This window comes from Ischnura elegans, chromosome 6, assembly GCF_921293095.1.
Source record: "Ischnura elegans chromosome 6, ioIscEleg1.1, whole genome shotgun sequence".
NCBI lineage: Eukaryota > Metazoa > Arthropoda > Insecta > Odonata > Coenagrionidae > Ischnura > Ischnura elegans.
This window is the reverse complement of record NC_060251.1, coordinates 13,127,295-13,145,516: the sequence shown is the minus strand read 5'-3', so window position 1 is coordinate 13,145,516 and position 18,222 is coordinate 13,127,295. Positions and strand designations below refer to the sequence as shown.

The 18,222-nt window shown below is 39.3% G+C and overlaps 1 protein-coding gene across 1 annotated transcript; it reads left to right on the top strand.

The window, feature by feature from the left end:
* Positions 1 to 5,811: 5,811 nt before the first annotated feature.
* On the top strand, positions 5,812 to 7,974 carry LOC124160357 (N-alpha-acetyltransferase 10). The gene is made up of 2 exons (XM_046536198.1): positions 5,812 to 6,575; positions 7,741 to 7,974. The coding sequence occupies exon 1, from the start codon at positions 5,989 to 5,991 to the stop codon at positions 6,547 to 6,549; it is 561 nt and encodes a 186-aa protein (XP_046392154.1). The 5' UTR covers positions 5,812 to 5,988; the 3' UTR covers positions 6,550 to 6,575; positions 7,741 to 7,974.
* Positions 7,975 to 18,222: the final 10,248 nt, after the last annotated feature.

Here is an 18,222-nt window from a genome sequence, read left to right as displayed (position 1 = left end):
CTGCAAATAAAGTAGGTACCTACTTTCAGACAGTGCCTAAGCAGTCTTGATAGTGCCACAAACATCACATCTTATATGTAGAAATGCCGTTGTACCTACTATTTTAAAGGGGTGTTTACTCCCTCTTGAAAATCATTGAGAGTCACATTAAATTGCATTTGTCATAATATGCTAAATGTTGGCATATATAATTTATACTTCAGCTTTTACTGTTGCTGCTTTGGCACATGATTTCTTTTTATTGCCAGTGACAACTTTCATGTGTTGCATTTGGTGCCATTAGCAGTTTCATTCATCACTGTTTCAACAGTTACAATAATAGACAATGAAGACCAATAGTTTCCTTCTACCACACCATCCCTCCTATGTAAATGTAAAGACCTGTATGAAAAAGATAAACTAAGTGGTGTGTATGAGATCACATGTTGCAAATGCCAGGCACAAGCAAATGTAAGATTAGGTAGTCCTTTCTTGCAATTTACTTACAAGAGTGAAATTGATTGTTTGAGGCGTAACTTGGTGAAAGCGATTCATAATTAAATTAAAAAGAAGAACTTTGTGCTTTCACATCAATATTTATTCACGGCCATGGTTTCAACGTAAGACGGATGACGAATATTAATGTGAAAGCACAAAGTTCTTTTTAATTTAATTAAAAGAGTGAGCTTAGATTTAGGTCGTGGAATTAGTGCTAAAGAGATTCTTGTGTGTGGTAGAGGGTAAGAAATTATGTGTATGAGTATTGTTCATGAGTGTGAAGGTTAGGGTGGTAATTAAGGTAAGGAATTAAGATTGATTCAAGGTTTTCTACCAACAACGGACAAAATGCAAGTGGTATGAATGTTCATCAATTTTCAGTTCTGATATTATTGTTAGAAATAATTGGTGCGGAAACCACCACAAACCAGATCTATTTTGAAGTCCCTTTTCCTGCTCTACTGGTGTTCAAATACTTCTGTGATCCATGCCCTATAGCTTCCATTTAATGAAATATAGTGGATAGTAATTATTTACATTACAATGAAGTTAGGAATGATGAGCAGTTTTTGAATTAACTGTAAAATTTCTTTTTTTGTGTAATATCCCACTTCTTTTATTGTTTGCAAATGATCCATTCCATTCCTCCAAAAGGGCTTGAAATTCTTTTCATGTCCAGCTCATGGTCACCATTAGACTTACCAAAATCATTTAGGATATATGTATCTACAACCCTCTGCAAAATGTTTCTTTTCTCCAAACTCCTCGGGTCTTAGCAATGGTTTTGTATACGATCTCAACTTATCTAAAATTGGCTTTGTCTAGGAATTAACCTATCTGCTGTGGGGAATGTGTAAGTGTCATTACTTTTCAATATACAGGAAACCCTCTTCACTCCGTTCATGGATCAGGTCATCTGTCACGTGCTTATTCCTGTCACTCCATTTCTCATGAACTTGTGGTTTTTCAACCTCTAGTCCAAATATTAATCAACATCCCCTTGACCATTAACCACTTCAACCAAGAGCAAATGACCATCAAGTGCATAGGAAAGAACAATGGTACAAATTAGGGCGGCTATGTACGTTTGGCAACATTATGTTCGCTCCTCCTCTCTCTCGGAACTACCCCTACCCCGTCAGCAAAGCCATCCGAGAGTGAGCGGGCTCTCACAAAAGCTCACCCGCAGACATAAAGTGAATAGACTGTAATCAAATCCCTGAAGACAAATAGTTTTCTTCTACCACACTATCCTGCCTCCTATGTAAATGTAAAGACCTGTATGAAAAAGATTGTGTATGAGATCACATGTTGCAAATGCTAGGCACAATACTTACCTATATAGGGCGGACAGGAAGAGACTTCCGCATGTGGCACAATGAGCACAGATAGAGTCCAACGTCAATAGTGGCCAAGCATGTCATGGAGAGCAGCCACTATCCAAATTTTTTGACCAAGGTGCTCCCTATCCATGTTAAAGGGAAGAAATTATGTAGATGCTTTGGAAAAATTGGAGATTAACAATAGAAAACATTCCCAAGTTCCCCTACTAAAAGACCACCAGTTCATATCAAATACACCCCTACTATCCCTCAAGTAAAGACTGTGTCCCAAGAAGAATAGACTACTCCACTGCTTCCCCCCAATCAAAGTGTTAAAAATGTACAGCTATATGCCATAATATGCTGGCCATTCAGAATCCTCTTCTTCATGGACATCGGTTTGTCTATCTTTGAACTTGCGCAGGTGTTTTACACTATTACCTGTGCATCACACAGACAGGAATGATTCAACTGGCAGTGTTCTCTGCAGACAAAAATTAATCACAGAGCATAATCAGTACCTGGTGGAAAACCAGTACCAATAGTAAGAAGCGAGTGGGAGCTGTATCTCTAATGGCTGCCTAGATAACACTGATTGTGACATATAGCCTGATTGGATCTACGAATGGAGAGGAGGAATGAAGCTAAATGCAGATGTTCCTGGATCCTGCTGAACAGCAGTACTTGTGACTGCAACGTCATGGGCTATCCTCACATTGGCAGATATAGGGAAGGGGCATGTGCTTAAAAGATTTTTAATTTAATGACAAGATTTTTAATACGGTCATTATTATGCTTGTTTTGTGTATCACAGAGCCTCAACCATTGATTTTCATATTAAAATAAAGAACAGGAAAGGAAGACCTGGGACCAAATATATGGATCAGGTAAAGAAGGATGTGAAACAGAAGAAATACGTAGGTGTGAAAAGATTAGCTGATAGGAGAATTGAGTGGAGAGCTGCATCAAACCAATCTTGGGATTGTTGACCAGTGATGATGATTAAAATAAAGAGAATATTTTGTATGTTGTTTTTAATCTCAAATATGAGAGAACCATTTGCATTTCAGACCCTAATTCCCCCCAGAAAAAAATCCTGGATCCGCCCTTAAATCCTCGTACATACAAAGTGACATAGCATGGACAGGAGGGAGTAGCCACCACTGGCAGACCATGGAATAGACTTTCTTTCATTTGTGTTGCAGGACCAAAAGTTTTTCTCCTTTCTGTTTTAACAATTTTTAAATGAGATCAAATTTAAATTCTGGGTAGGTCCCCAGGACCTTTAGCAATTTTTGTCCACCTCTGTATCTACTAAGTGGTCAATCCACCGCAGTGACATAACTATAATGGGAGTGGATGAGGGGGATAGATCCCCCCCAAAGCCTCAAGAGAAATTTAAAAAATTATTTTAAACTATTGTCTAGTTTTAGCATATAAAGTTTTGGTATAGGCACAGAGCTCAGGGAAACATTTCTTAATAACCACCTATTAAAATTGCCTATGGTCGGAAAGTTTCCTTCGTTTGACAGGGTATTAATAATCCTTATATAAGCGAAGCACTACCTGCAAGCAGGGTTCAAGAAACCACCCTGTTGTGCATGTGAAGTTGTCATTTTAAGATGAGAGGTGAGAGAATAGGAAGAGGGTGTATTTTTGCATGCATTTTTCAAGTTCACTGAAGAACTACAATTAATTACACTTTGTACTTCTTACATATATTAATACTAATTATAGGAAACTATTTGCTGTAGGATTTTTAAAAAAATTAACCATCGTGTTGTTAAAAAATTGTAAATTAATTATATGTAAAATGTTGTCAAAATAATTATAATAAAAACTTGGGCTCTCAAAATAATAGTTGCATCATATTCATCATTCCCATCAATTCCATTAATGACTGGAGCCAAGTGGATCTTCATCGAAATTTGGGAGGGATGAACACTTGCTGAGTAAGCCTGTTTTATATAGATATATGTAATAATAAGTAACCTCATGGGCTGATCTAGGGGTGGAGGCACGGGGGTATGTGCCTCCCCTCCCAAGACCCTCAAAAAATATGCAAGATTTTTAATACGGTCCTATTATCAATGCGTTCATTTTGTATCACAAGGTATCCTTGTGCCCCCCCCCCCCTCCAGAAAAAAATCCTGGATACAGCCTTCCTTGTGCCTCCCTCCCAGAAAGAAATCCTGGATCCCCCCCCTGAGTAACCTTATTATGTAAAACACTCATAATCAATTAATATATATTAGTTGTTATTTATCCCACATACTACAAAATGAAATTTTATCTTTTCCTAATAGCTTGTAGTTACTTGTAGGCATCTTATTCTAGACAATCTGTAGTATGTGCATGTCTGCTTTTCCTACATCTACCAGCATGGGCGTACCCAACCCATGTGCAAGAGGGGGAAGCTGCCCACCCCCTTGAAGCAAAAGTAAATTTATTTCAAAACGAAATTTTTGAACAAATTTTCTTTGGATTAAAGAGAAGTGATATTAGTATGAAACATGTAATTTAAATAAGAATATTTTATCAGAGCAAATAATTTTAGAAATAATAAAGTGCTACTTTGGTTTCATAGTACCCTTTCTGCGTAACAATTTGAATGACCACGGCTTGCCCCCCTCTAGGTTTGATCTTGGGTACGCCCTAGTCTACCAGATATCTTGAGCAGATATTTTCTAATCATTCATATTCAAATTGGATGCACTGGGAAAATTCAGGATAAATGACTTGATTATAACAGGTTTTGGTATAACAAGAGGTAATTTCTCAACTGACAGTCTACCGGCACTCTGTGCTACAGGCATAGCAGGAGGTGATGGTGCAGTGTCATCTGGAGATTCTTCCTGAATATTGGAATCTCTCTGGCTTTAGCTTCTTTCTGAAAAAGAGCTTTCTCCTCCGATTCCAAAGTTGAAGAGTCCAAAATAAGCAGCATACAATTTCCCTTTGGCTTTCTCAAAGGAGTCTGAAAAATTAATTTATGTTGCAGTTATAGTATATTGATTCAATTTCTTGCAGTATATGTCTTGAAGTGTTGGTCAAATGCAAATTTTCGTCAGAGTATTTATAAACCTTAATCAGGGCTATGAATGGATATGCTTAAAATTGGTTATGACAATTTGTTTATGATAATTAAATAAAGAATTTAGCTGCAAATTAATTAAAAAGAAGAGACTAGTATTTTTACATATCTTTTATTCCATTGAATTGGATTTGTTTATTGATGTAATGCTAATAATATTTGGTTATTCATATAGTTATATCCATCAATTTTGATTAATTTAACTATAATACATTTTTTAAATGGTAAATGTCTGCTCTTTTATTATAACTATTTTATTTTATGAAATATTGTATCATTTCTTTAAATTCTTTTTGTTAAATTATTACATACAGAATTTAATTTTTTTGTATTTTCAAAGTCCATGCAATATAGCCACACTTTCATAGAATATATATATGGTAGATATATAAAAAAGAGTTTTCGTAACTTTAAATTGCATTTATAAGCATTTGCCGAAAGAGTTGCCTTTGCTTTTAGTGCACGTGTGTACAATTACTTCATCTATCCATCCATCAAAAAAGTATAAGTTAAATTTTTTCTATAGGTTCGGTTAGTTTTTTGGCTGATGGCATTGGAAATATTAAATAAGAGTCGTTGCTCAAAATAGGCATTTAGTAGATATTTTAAATATCCAAGACATGCTGTAGATATCTAGGAGGTCATGTGTACTATTTGGAGTGTCATCCCATATGGATAGTAGATGATAGTCGGAAAGTATATGTCACTATCATTATAATGAATTTCATTTATAAGAATTCTTTTTAAAGAGCATTTTTATGGTCAATATTACTCAATAGCTAACCTGAACAGTGGGTTATTTTTCTCCATTGCGAGGGAGAGGCTCCGACATTCTTAAATTCAAATTTACCGGTATCAAACGAGAGATCGTTCATGCTCGATGGAATAAATCGACCCTGTTTATGTTCGAGAGTATTCGAGAGATCGCAGCAGTTCTGGGCAAGTGAGCAGCGACTGGGTGCAGCCTATGGTGTCATATTTTCTGTTTAAAGTTGTGAGATGCATTGAATTAGTGGTGTGTGTTGTAATTTTTTTTATTAATTAGGAGCTTACCACAGTTTCGAATCTGTATTTGGAGGATCATAATTTTCCATCATGAATATCCGTTGTGCGAAGCCGAATGACTTGATGAACATGCAGCATTGCAATCTTCTTTGCCTTCCCGAGAATTATCAGATGAAGTATTATTTTTACCATGGTCTCTCATGGCCCCAGCTCAGTTATGTTGCGGAAGATGAAAAGAATAAAATTGTTGGATACGTCCTGGCGAAAATGGAAGAAGACAGCGAAGATGATCCTCATGGCCATATTACTTCTCTTGCGGTGAAACGTTCTCATCGTAGGCTGGGGCTAGCTCAGAAACTAATGGACCAGGCTTCTCGGTCAATGGTCGAGTGTTTTAATGCAAAGTATGTGTCCCTGCATGTAAGGAAAAGTAATCGTGCTGCCCTAAATTTATATACGAATACGCTCAAGTTCACGATATCTGAAATCGAGCCTAAGTATTATGCCGACGGCGAAGATGCGTATGCAATGAAAAGGGACTTAATTGCTTTTGCCATTGAGAACAGCATAATACCGGCGGATTCTTCTGCGTTTATGGTATCCAGGAGTAGTGAGGAAAAGAAGAAGATGATAGAAGATAAAAAGGATTGATATGCTTTTGGATTGTATATGGTGTGGTGAGTTTCTTTCGTTGTTAAGTCATCTTTTTTGAGTAATTTTGATTTGTATGGTTGATAGTATGCTATATATAAAATAGTATTTTTATTGGATTAAATGCATTAGTAAACGGATGATAGCACTTGCTACCTTGCCTTGTTTGAGGAAAGGGGCCCTTCTTTTACCCTATAATCGCGGAAAAACGTCTTCTTTTCGACAACTATTCAACGTTGTTTGAACTGGTAAAAGATGTGGCTCTCATGGTATAGTTGTTGTTCTGATAATCATGGCAAAACTATACAGATTTTCGATAACTATTCATGATTGTGAGAAGTGATGTAAGATGTGGAAAAGCTCAATTAAAGTTTTCATGACACTGCTTCTAAAAATATTTCAACTTTAACTTTTGTTCACATGTTTTATTTATTCGGGATTCGTGAAATTTAGATGTTAAGTATATTCTACCTAATAATAAGTTAACCATATTGGATGCATTAATGTATTTGTAATTTTTTCAATTGAACTGTTCCATTGAAAAGTGACAAATTTCAATGGATTTTTTTTTCAATTGTAAAAATTTTCATTTGAACTGTTCCATTGAAAATTTTTCAATTGAACTGTTCCATTGAAATTTGTCACTTTTCAATGGAACATTTCAATTGAATTTTTTCCAATAGGGCAATTGTCTTCATTTTGGCCTTCCATGCTTAGGTAAAGTGATTTCTGCACTGGCATCTCGAATTTCGTTCAGGGTGAAATATCTATTGAGTTAGGGATGGGATAATTTTTCTGTCTATTATTATGTATTGCTTTAACTTAGTATGTGAATTGCAACCAATTTTATTTGCTCTTTTGTGATTTGTGAATGCAGTGGAACGTGGAGTTTGTGATTCTTCCCAAAACTTTTATTACGCGGTCATTCACTTTCTGTACTGCGACTTTGATTCATTGTTGCTGTTGTGAAAGTTATTGTATCATCCTTTTAAACCCTAAATGGAGTCCAGTATTAGTAAAAGGTTAAATGCAGGTGGTATACAATCTTTAAAATATAACATGATTCTTTTGCTAGTTTCAAATACTTGCATTAAAGGGGCGATGATGTGTAATAGTTTTAAATGTATTGGTTTGTTAGGATTTCCTGTTTGTTTACACCTTAAAATTTTCCCTTCTTTCTTCTACTTCCAGTTATTAGCTGAAAACAATCACATCGACTGAGTGCGTGTTGAAACCAGTCGTTTTCCACCTTCAACCTCCTCTATGCCTCCAGAGTGACACATTAACTTCGCCTTTGAATTGGACAAAGTCAAATTATAATAAGTGCTTCAAGTTTGAGAGCAAACAATCAGAAGAGTGTTTATTCAGGTGCATCAAGTGTACTTTGAAAGTTGTTAGTTAAATAAAAAAAGGTTTGTTGCCATATTTAATTCTTATTTTAGACGGCCAAAAATGATCCAGTTTGAACAATTTTCCTATAAGAGTCATAAGCGCCAATTTTAAGCTTTTTTATGAATGTGCAACGGGTGTTATCAACCGATGTATTACCAGTTGTTGGCATGTATTTCTGTTCTAATTTTAACATTTTACCTCTTAATGGAATTATAATGTGCCATATCTTTTAGTTGAGCCATAAAATGCCCACCTATGCATTAAAATAGACAATGCACTTATTATGACAATTCAAATACTGGAACAATAGACAGTGCTCTAAAATAACCTTGGATGTCTAGGGACACCCATTTCCTAACTTTAAGGAAGTTTAACTGATTTATTTTCATCATTATGTTTGTCTGGTCTATGCTGCATATTCCATGGCACACTTCCTAGCCTTCCATGCCTTTTATCTCATTTTGTTCAAAACTATGATGGTATTCTGTACCGTTTGATGAAATGAATATGCCTAGTATATAAATTGCACCTAGATCTTATTCAGTGGCATCTGAAGCTAAATCTGTCTGTAAAAGGCTTAAGGAGTCAAGTCTTTCAGTTATATTAGGGTATATTCATAATTATTTTGGGCTTGCTATTGGGCTTTTGTCCCCTGAGTAAAAATGTGTACAAATTCTTTTCTGTGCACGGCAAGTGTCTTTGGGGAAGGGGTAGAGAGATTCAGGACATCACTCCTACTTGTACTGCCTCAGCTGTGGAGTATTATCACAAAGTTTGGTTCTTTATTCATTGTTATGTGGTGTATTGCCCCTTAATATTTCCTCTTGGCCATGATTCTTATGAGCACTCCGCTCCTCCAGTTGTGGTCAGGAGTGTGCAACATGGGTCTCAAATTAAATGTCACCTGTCTTGTTACTGTACCATTTTTCCAAACTGATGGCGGCTGGGTTGAAAATAGCAAGTAGACAATAAGAAGTGCTGCCTCTTCCACCTCTCCCTTCCCCTCCATCCCCTCCCTTTTTCTCCTCCGCTCCCCTCCATCTGGCCGACCTGCGTTGCCAGCCTTGGGAATAACGGTGATTTCGGGGGCGGCGGAAGATTCTCGAACGAACGCTAAGCGATTTGATTTGGCAACACTGCTAGCTGGAGAGCGATCTGCACTGCACGGAGTTCGGAGAGAGACTGCGGGCTCCTACACACTTTCTCCTGTCGCTCTTCTGTGATTGGCTAGAAGAGTGGGTGGGTTTCGAGCACGCTCAAGGTCAGCCGCCGTCAGTTCAGAAAAATGGTATAAAAAATCATTGTTATACCAAGGCAGAAAATCAGTGGCTGTATTTCAACTTCTTGGGCTATTTGGGTCGGAGTAAGAGTAAAACTTGATGTATCAATGGATTACTTTAATACGAAAAAAGTATTAGGACTTGAATGGTAGAATTTTTCCATATTGTAGTGAAAATATTTACAGTTTTGTGCTATTTCTTGGTTTGGTTTCTAATACCAATTTCAATATCTTCAGTGTCAAGTTATAAAAGTCGTACATCCTTCAGTATAATGGCAAGTTTTATGAGAAGTGGAGAGGATGAAATTGGCATGAGGTGAAATTTTAAGTTGTAGAAATTGATTTTATATAACAGATTAATCCATTTTCCTCCTGTGTGTGGTTTGGAAAGAGGTCACCTGGTGAAAAGTGTGCACCTGTAGGTGGTGGATGCTGGTCTGTCCTGTGTTACGTCTGCGGCAATTGGGAAGCCTTCAATCAGTCAGTTTCTCCACTCCTGTCTCCTTTGTTCCTCTCTCAAGTTTGCAGGGTAGAGGAGTACTTATGGTGATTTGGTAATTCCTGTTGTCTCTGGTAACTTGGATTCAGAGATGGGTGGAATTGTATGTTGAGTGGGTCTGCTGGGTGGTTACGGATTAGGGTTCTCTGGACAAACTGGGGAATTTGAAATGGGTTAAATTTCCCTGGCTTGTGGTAAGCCAGGGAATGTCATCCATGATATCAAGGAAAATTTATACCATGACGGGCAGGTCAAAAGAACTGCTGAGCTGGCTGCTATCTGAAGCGTTGTGTCTTTGATGCGGAAAGATGCTGTTTGTTTGCATTAGGTAGGGTGTCAATTTAATATTACACCAATTTACTCATTGGTTTAGGAAAATTAAGGTTCAGATAACATTGCATTTCAGCATTGCTATGTCAATAGTGTACCGTCAATTATTTATTATGTTTTATTACTCACTACAAAATCTATGAACAAATTCCTCTCTTAAGCCTTTCCATTTTTCCTTTGCGTAGTCTCTCTCATTGAAAAATTGACCGCAATGCAAGGTACTCCAAATAATCTGTTACAGCTTGAATGTGTATTTCCTGGGAAAGCTTGAATCGCTTTTGAGGTTGGCCATGATTGGCTGAGCTTTGCAAAAATGTATGTAATGATAGAAAGGAGAGTGCAATAAAAGCCAGGGAAATGAAGATTTTCGGCAGGGAACTTGAAATGCAGGAATTTTGTATCAGCCCTATTTCCTCTCCTGTCTCCTTTGGTCCACTGTATGGATTGCTGGGTAGAGGTGTGTTCATGGTGATTTGGCCTCTGTTAACATGGGTTTGGAGGTGGTTGGAATTGTATGGCAAGTGGGTCTGCCAGTTGTTCCATCTGCCCTCTTGCCTAAGAAAATCCTCTCTTGGTCCCTGCGTCTCTGCTCTTATTGTCTTTGGTCCGTTCTTTGGGGTGTGGATGAGGAAGCAGTTACTAGAGGGGTTACATATCCTTTTATTTCAGAATGAAAATGACCACATTTGAAGAGCTATTGGATCATCAAATGTTTGGTGAGTCATACATTTCTCAAGGCAGTAATGTTGGCACCCTGGAAATGAATCATTCCCGTGGAAGTGAGGCGTTAATGACGTTTAGATGTGTATCTCCCAAAGCCAGTTAACCCTTTCGAGACAGCGGAGTTTTCGTCTTAGCATGACTGCTGTACTGAGCCCCAAGAGAGACTTCTTTCTCGTGGTACGGAGCATTTTTGGAGGGCATTCGTTAGGACGGATCTCGCTGAACCTTTTTCGACCCCTTTACGCTGGGATTTTGCATTATCTCGGACTCTGAGAGTAGTTGTGCTCCCTCCTTTCCGGATTTACGACCATACTTGCGGCATTGGTTCACGGTCAACTTATGCATTGCTTATATATATATTGAGCAAATGGATAATTGTTGCTTGCACGTAAATTGCAGACTTTGAATTGAATTCCTCATTTTTTTCTGAGCAATGTCAAAATTGAAACGAAGTTCTAAGGCCAATATTAACGCATTTAATGCAGCAACAATTTCCATGTTGATTTTTATACATAACGCGAGATATAAGTTAATGTTTATCGTAGAATTTCATTTAAAAATTGTAAACGCTGCTCAAAAGACAAATCATTCAATTCTTAGTTTATTTTTCTTGAGAAATGAACAAATATTTATTTCGAAACCTGACGGGATAAACAATTGTATGACCACTGTCCCTTACCACTAAGAGGGGTTATAAAAGACGAGGGGTCAGGGTACATGCTCCCGGATTCCGAGGGTAAATCCTAAACTCGGCAGGGTTGGGTCCCGTGACAAAGATGACGTAGACCCCATGACCGTCCGTAAAGGGGGAGAGCTAGAAAATGTATATATACGGCTTTCGTTCTCCTGGCTAGGAAAATCTCACACGTAAATATACGGCCGCCGTCTCCCGGGTCAGGAAATGTCCACACGTATATATACGTGTATAGTAGGGAAAAGGTTAAAATAGAAATTAATATGTCTGAAATTGTTTTTTTGGTTGGCTGTTTCGTGCCTGTGTTGGACTGCTGAGTTTTCCCTTTGTTACTGTATTGGACTGTGTAGGGTTCTTTTAATTATAAAACACCAACTCCGAGTTCAACAATTTATTGTCACTCTGTTACATCGAGGCTTGACGTCGAGTTGTATACTGCTCCCGTCACGCCGGGCCACGGCCTTTTATGCGAACGGCAGGTGATGACGCGCAGGCTCTGCGTTAGTCAGCTGCCTCCGTTAGTCAGCCGCCTCAGTTGATTGTCTCGGCCGGCACCTGGATCCCAACACCCTCCCTTCTCTGCAAGAAAGAAAAGTGTTAGCCTCTTATCTCTCACACATGCATATTGGTTTTCTCACCACCCGCCCGCTTCTTGTCATTATTTCACCCTGATGGAATTCCCCCGCTCCGGACCCGCTGCTCTGTGCCACCGATTTGGCCGCTACGAGGAATGCTCGATTTCTCCGAACAACGCCGCCGTCAACTTCCACATCGTATGACCTCGGCTCGTTGCGTCTATTGACGATTTTCACGTAGTGTTTCCTATCAGTCACCCAAACTCGGTCTCGTGGTTTCAGCTCGGGCAGCGGTTGAGCTCGATGTCTTCCATTGTACTTCTCGGCAGCCTTTGCTTTCTTTATTCCAGACGCAACCCAGTATCTCTCCCAACGTTGCGCCCATTGCGGCCAATCCTCCGCCACGAAAGAAAATTGGGAGGGCGCCGTCACGCCTGTCGTTAGCACGAACGTGCTGTTGCCTTCCGCCATGTGGATCTCTCCGCTGCGTTCCTGGCACCGCTGCCACCATGTAGGGTTCTTTTAATTATAAAACACCAACGTTCGTGGCGGAGGATTGGCCGCGATGGGCGCAACGTTGGGAGAGATACTGGGTTGCGTCTGGGCTGAAGAAGCAGAGCGACGAGGAGCAACTCAACATGCTGGTGTACGTGATGGGCAAAAAGGCGGAAGACGTACTGCTTAGCCTACAGCTGTCAGCAGCGGATAAGAAGGAATACAAGAAGGTATACGAAGAATTCAAGAATCACTACATGGGACGGGTAAACATCGTATACATGAGGGCGAAATTTAACCAACGCTGCCAGAAGGAGGGAGAAGCAGTGGATGAATTCATCTCAGACCTGTATCGCCTCATACAATATTGCGAATATGGGTCACTCCAGGACGATCTTCTCCGAGATCGAATTGTGGCCGGAGTCTACGACGCGAAGCTGTCGCAAGCGTTGCAGATGGATCCGGGCCTAACACTGGAAGTGGCTCTACGGAAGGCACGTCAGGTGGAAGAGGTGCAGCGCCAATAGGGGCTGCTGAGAGGCACCCAAGGGTCAACGCATCGCGGAGGGGCATCAGACTATGAGGTTAGTGAAGTAAAGAAGAGGACTAAACCAATTAGCGGCAAGCGAGCATCACCAGGGGGATGCAGCGGACAGAGCCAGCACCAGAGATGCGGGCGTAGTCCTCAACACGCGTTCGCAACGTGCCCCGCGAGACAGTCAACGTGCCACGCGTGCAGTAAGAAAAGTGTTAGCCTCTTATCTCTCACACATGCATATTGGTTTTCTCACCACCCGCCCGCTTCTTGTCATTATTTCACCCTGATGGAATCCCACCGCTGTCACCATGTAGGGTTCTTTTAATTATAAAACACCAACTCCGGGTTCAACAATTTATTGTCACTCTGTTACATCGAGGCTTGCCGTCGAGTTGTATACTGCTCCCATCACGCCGGGCCACGGCCTTTTATGCGAACGGCAGGTGATGACGCACAGGCTCTGCGTTAGTCAGCCGCCTCCGTTAGTCAGCCGCCTCAGTTGATTGTCTCGGCCGGCACCTGGATCCCAACAGACTGTCATTGGGTAGGAGAATGTGTCTTAACCCATTTATGCCTAGTGTTCCATTTTTGGAACACCTGATGCGACTTTCTAATTTAATTACTGCGGCTCATTGCACACCAATATGCCATGGTTTTTCTTTCTATATCTCTTAATAAAGGTATATTGTACTATAGGGCGCAAAGTATTAGTCAGTTTTTCCAACCCATCACAGCCAGTGTGTTGAGAAATATCGGTCTTTTTTTTCAAGGCAGTTTTTCTGAGACCACCTCAAATGTTATATTAATAACTATTTACCATTACACACAAATATTGTAAATTTTTCCGTGCATGTTCAGTAATAGTTACCCTATTGTGCTTTAAGAAGTTAATTTTGAAACAATATATTTTGTTTTAGTCATAAGGGTTTATTTAACAGTGTTCCATTTTTGGAACACTAGGCAAATCCACTACTATTATGCATGCATTCAGGCGCTCTGAAATATTCACTTTAATTTTGAGTCAAGTAAGCAATTAGATTAGGAACAATGAATAATCTTCCTGGGTCATTGCTGCGCTCCTGCTCATCTCATTCATGGTTCTTATGAGGAGAACATTGACCATGCTGACCTTTTTCTGATACCAGATGGTGATACTAGTGAAAATGATGGTGTATCAGCTTCTGATTTGCCTCAGCCTCTTCTTGCTCAAAGAAAAAAGGTACCCAAAGTTGTGCGCAACAGGCACGCTGCTAGGAATAAAGGTTAGAAGGGGATTTAGATGCAACAAATTTTGGGGGGTATGGATTACGGGAGGTTCGGGTGCCCTCCCTGAGAAAATTTTATGATAAATGGTTCAAAATTTTGAGTTTTACGGCTTACTGAAGAATATTTTATTGATCCTTACACTATCGTACAAGTACTATTTATCCAATTAAGTAAAATGGATTGAATTTAAAAATTTCTCTGAGTCCTGGGGGGGGTTTTATCCCTCAAAATCCCCCCCGCTGCGCCAATGGAAGCAAGCCGATCTGACTGCCCAGCCAGTAGGAGGTAGAGTTTCAGAAGAACAAATCACGAAAATGAAAACCCCTACCAAACATTTAGCACTCTTTCTGAGTATTGATATGATTATCAAATATTCCAATTTATATGCTGCAAGTAAGGGTGTAAACCTTGAACTGACTGTCGGTGAGTGTCGTTGTTTTTTGGAATAATTTTCCTGAGTGGGTATAAATTCTGGTGTGGTGGAGTCTCTGTTCCGAAACGGCGTATGTTTTGGTAGTAAAGGCCAGGTTCGCATAATTTTCTAGTTAGTGGTGCAGTGAGACGTGATCGATTTGAAACAATATTAGCAAATTTGCATGTTGCTGACAATTCTAGCTTGAACTGCATGGACAAGTTTTTCCAACTGCGACCTCTCATTGAGCAACTGAATGACAGATGTATGAAATTTGTACCGAATGAAACATTCTTCAGCTTTGATTAGGCCATGATTCCCTATTTTGATCGTCATGGGTGCAAACAGTTCATTCGGGGTAAGCCTATTCGCTTCGAGTATATATTCTGGTGTGATCCTATGCATCTAGGCTACATTTGTTGGTTTCAGCCTTATCAAGGAAAAAACCCGAACACTCAATACCAACAATATGGTGTAGGTGCTTCAGTTTTTTTGCAATTTACTGAGGCACTCACAACGCAGCATCCTGGTAAATACCATTTTGTGTTCGACTACTTTTTCACAAGCATTGCACTCCTTGATAAACTTCATTCAATGGGCCACCAAGCAATCTTCTGGTGTCGGCGTCAATCCTTTGCAACAGGTCAATTGTTATTCTCAAAAGCAAAAAAGATACAAGTTACTCAACAAAATTTAATCAAGGTCTATAATCAGGATATGGGAGGAGTGGACTGAGCTGATGAAAATATTGACAAGTATCAATCATCAATATGTGGAAAAGAATGGCACTCAACCCCTACCGTTAGTCTGTTTTGACCTGGCTTTACAAAATTCTTGGCAAGTTTATAAAATAAACGATGTGAAGGCAATGGATCTTCTCGAATTTCATCGCCGTGAGGCCTGACTCTATATAAACATGTGGTAATACTCCTGAGCCTGGTGAGAAAGAGAGACCTGCATCTATGAATTGTAAATTGGACTCACATCATGACGGCATGAATCATACGATTGTAAAGCAAAGAAAGCAAACTCGCTGTGTCCAAAGTCACAAAAATAATACTTTTCAATGTAAAAAATGCAATTTATCATTGCATTTTAAGTGTTCACCTGGATATTACTCATAATAGTGAGTTAATAAATGTCTGAAACTAATGTTTTGCTAGTTACCATTGAGTACCTCATGGTAGTGGATTTGCCTAGTGTTCCATTTTTGGAACACCTCGTAATTAATAATTGGCAAGAGATGCAATGTTTTTTCTTTCGGATATAGTTTTCATACGTATTTTTATCGACAATATGTAAAAATCAGGGTAAAATTCGCATTTTTCAAACCTTCGGCATATATGGGTTAACCTGATCCAGGACATGATTAAGACAATCTTACACCCGATGACGGTTAATTTTAATTGGCCTCAAGAGATGCTCTTCTAAAGTTCATTTCAGGCAATTAGCAGCTTCTACCACTTTTTATCCATTACACTCATGCTGTAAGTAGTCACAGACTGGCCACTAAGAGTTGTCTGATGACAGGCAGAAGGCTAATCTCCTTAGCATACATGCTAAAAAACAATGGTGATATTGGACAGTCTTGCCTCATTTTTTGGTCGATTCATGGCCACCCAGATAATCTTCGGCCTCTACCATTATCACTTGCAAAGTCTGGGCCTTGGACAGAATACAAATTAACTGCCTATCGCTCCAATCTACACCTACTTTATTGAGAATATCCATTAACTTTACCCAGTCCACTGCATCAAATGCTTTTTAAAATTCCACAAAGCAGACTTACACAACCTGGTTATATTCTGGGTTCCTCTTCACCAGGGACTTCATTACCACTATTGTTTCTTGAGTTGCATTTCCTTTTCCTAAGCCAAACTGCTCTTTGCCCAAGTATTCCTTAGCCCTTGTCTACATTTGTCTGTTTTATATCTACAGTACAATATAATCCCACCTTTTCTTTACGGTGTGTGTATTTTTAATCTCCTGGGTACTATTTTCTTCTATTTCATGATATTTTCTCCCTTAAGCCCCCTTAAGAGCTTCTACATTCTATTTCCTTGCCTTTCTTATTTTCACTATGTGTTTGTAATGAATAACTAGATCTCAAATGAATCTCGAAGAGGCGAGACTTCTCGAGTCACATCAAGGCTCCCGACCCAGGCGAGACTTACAATGCCGAGTGTGCTATCAGGACTGTTCTGAGAAATGATCGTCTCATCTTGACAGCCAAGACGAGACTCTCGCACAGCACTAGTTATGTGTCCTTATTTATTTTGCCTTAGTGGGAAAAAGAGAAATCTAGGTGAAGTGTCTCTTAGAAATGCCCATTATTTCCTCTCTATAATCAATAGTTAACAAGTAATTACAAGTTATCCTAATAGGGTGGTTTCCTATTATTTTTTTATTGCCTAAATCGAAAGATTATTACTCCTGGAGTATGTATTTCACGCTTTTAGATTTTTTAATGTTGATATCTATTTTTTGCGATTAAATGAAAAGTAAAAATTTCAAGCGCGCAAAAACGCGACGGCTAAGTATGAATGGCGGGAAAACTCTGTGTGACATAAATCTGGTCCCTGCTGCCGCAAGTGAGGTGACCTTGGGGTGAGGCTTTGAGCGCAGATACGACGCAGGATGCTAGCTGGTAGCGCTTGGTGGTGGGTAATGATTTGCAATCAATACCTTTCGTTTTCTTTGATGAAGGAAACTACCCTATTGTGAATGCTCCAATATTCCAAATGTTCATTCAACTTTTAGACATCTTCTGTAGGGAGCAGGATTTTTAGACAATATTCTGGTTATCCCATATGAGTACATTAGCCCTAAGTTGGATGGGCTTCAGGTTAATATTATTAGTACATGTATGTCTTGTAGGGGTTGGGGGGTGAAACTCCTATCATCGTAGTGTTAAAATCTTTCCACTTCCATTTCTCAAAATCTCCATTCATCCATGGCTCTTACAGACACAATGCTCTAATCCCTCGTCACATATGCTCAGTGTACCCAGTCAACCTCTCTCCAGTCTGGTATTTTCTACGCCTTCAATATTTTCAATTTGAAATCATATGCTCCTGCTTTTATTGCTACATTCTTCTTCTAAATCTTTTTTCTTCTCTCTTGGATGCTGTTAACATGTATCTGAAAAGCATGTTGGTCCAAGGGCCTTGTATCATTAGACGGGATTAATGCTCTTATGTTTCTGCTCCATATTTTCAAAGAAGAAATGGCCAGCGTTTCCCACATCCACTCCCTCCATATTTCTATGAGAAAGAATCATATGGACTATGTACCTTTCTTCTGCTTCCTACCCTTGAACGCATCGGACATGGATAGATGCACTGAGAGTAATTCAGAATTACTCCTACCAATGCAGCTGTAGAGGCTATTGAAATGGACAAACCTTTCCATGGCAATAAGGTTTTTAGAAATACAACTCTACAGTTCAGTTTTTTACTTGAACTTAAACT

Coding starts and splice junctions, on each gene's coding strand:
- LOC124160357 (XM_046536198.1), top strand. CDS start 5,989: ATGAATATCCGTTGTGCGAAGCCGAATGACTTGATGAACATGCAGCAT.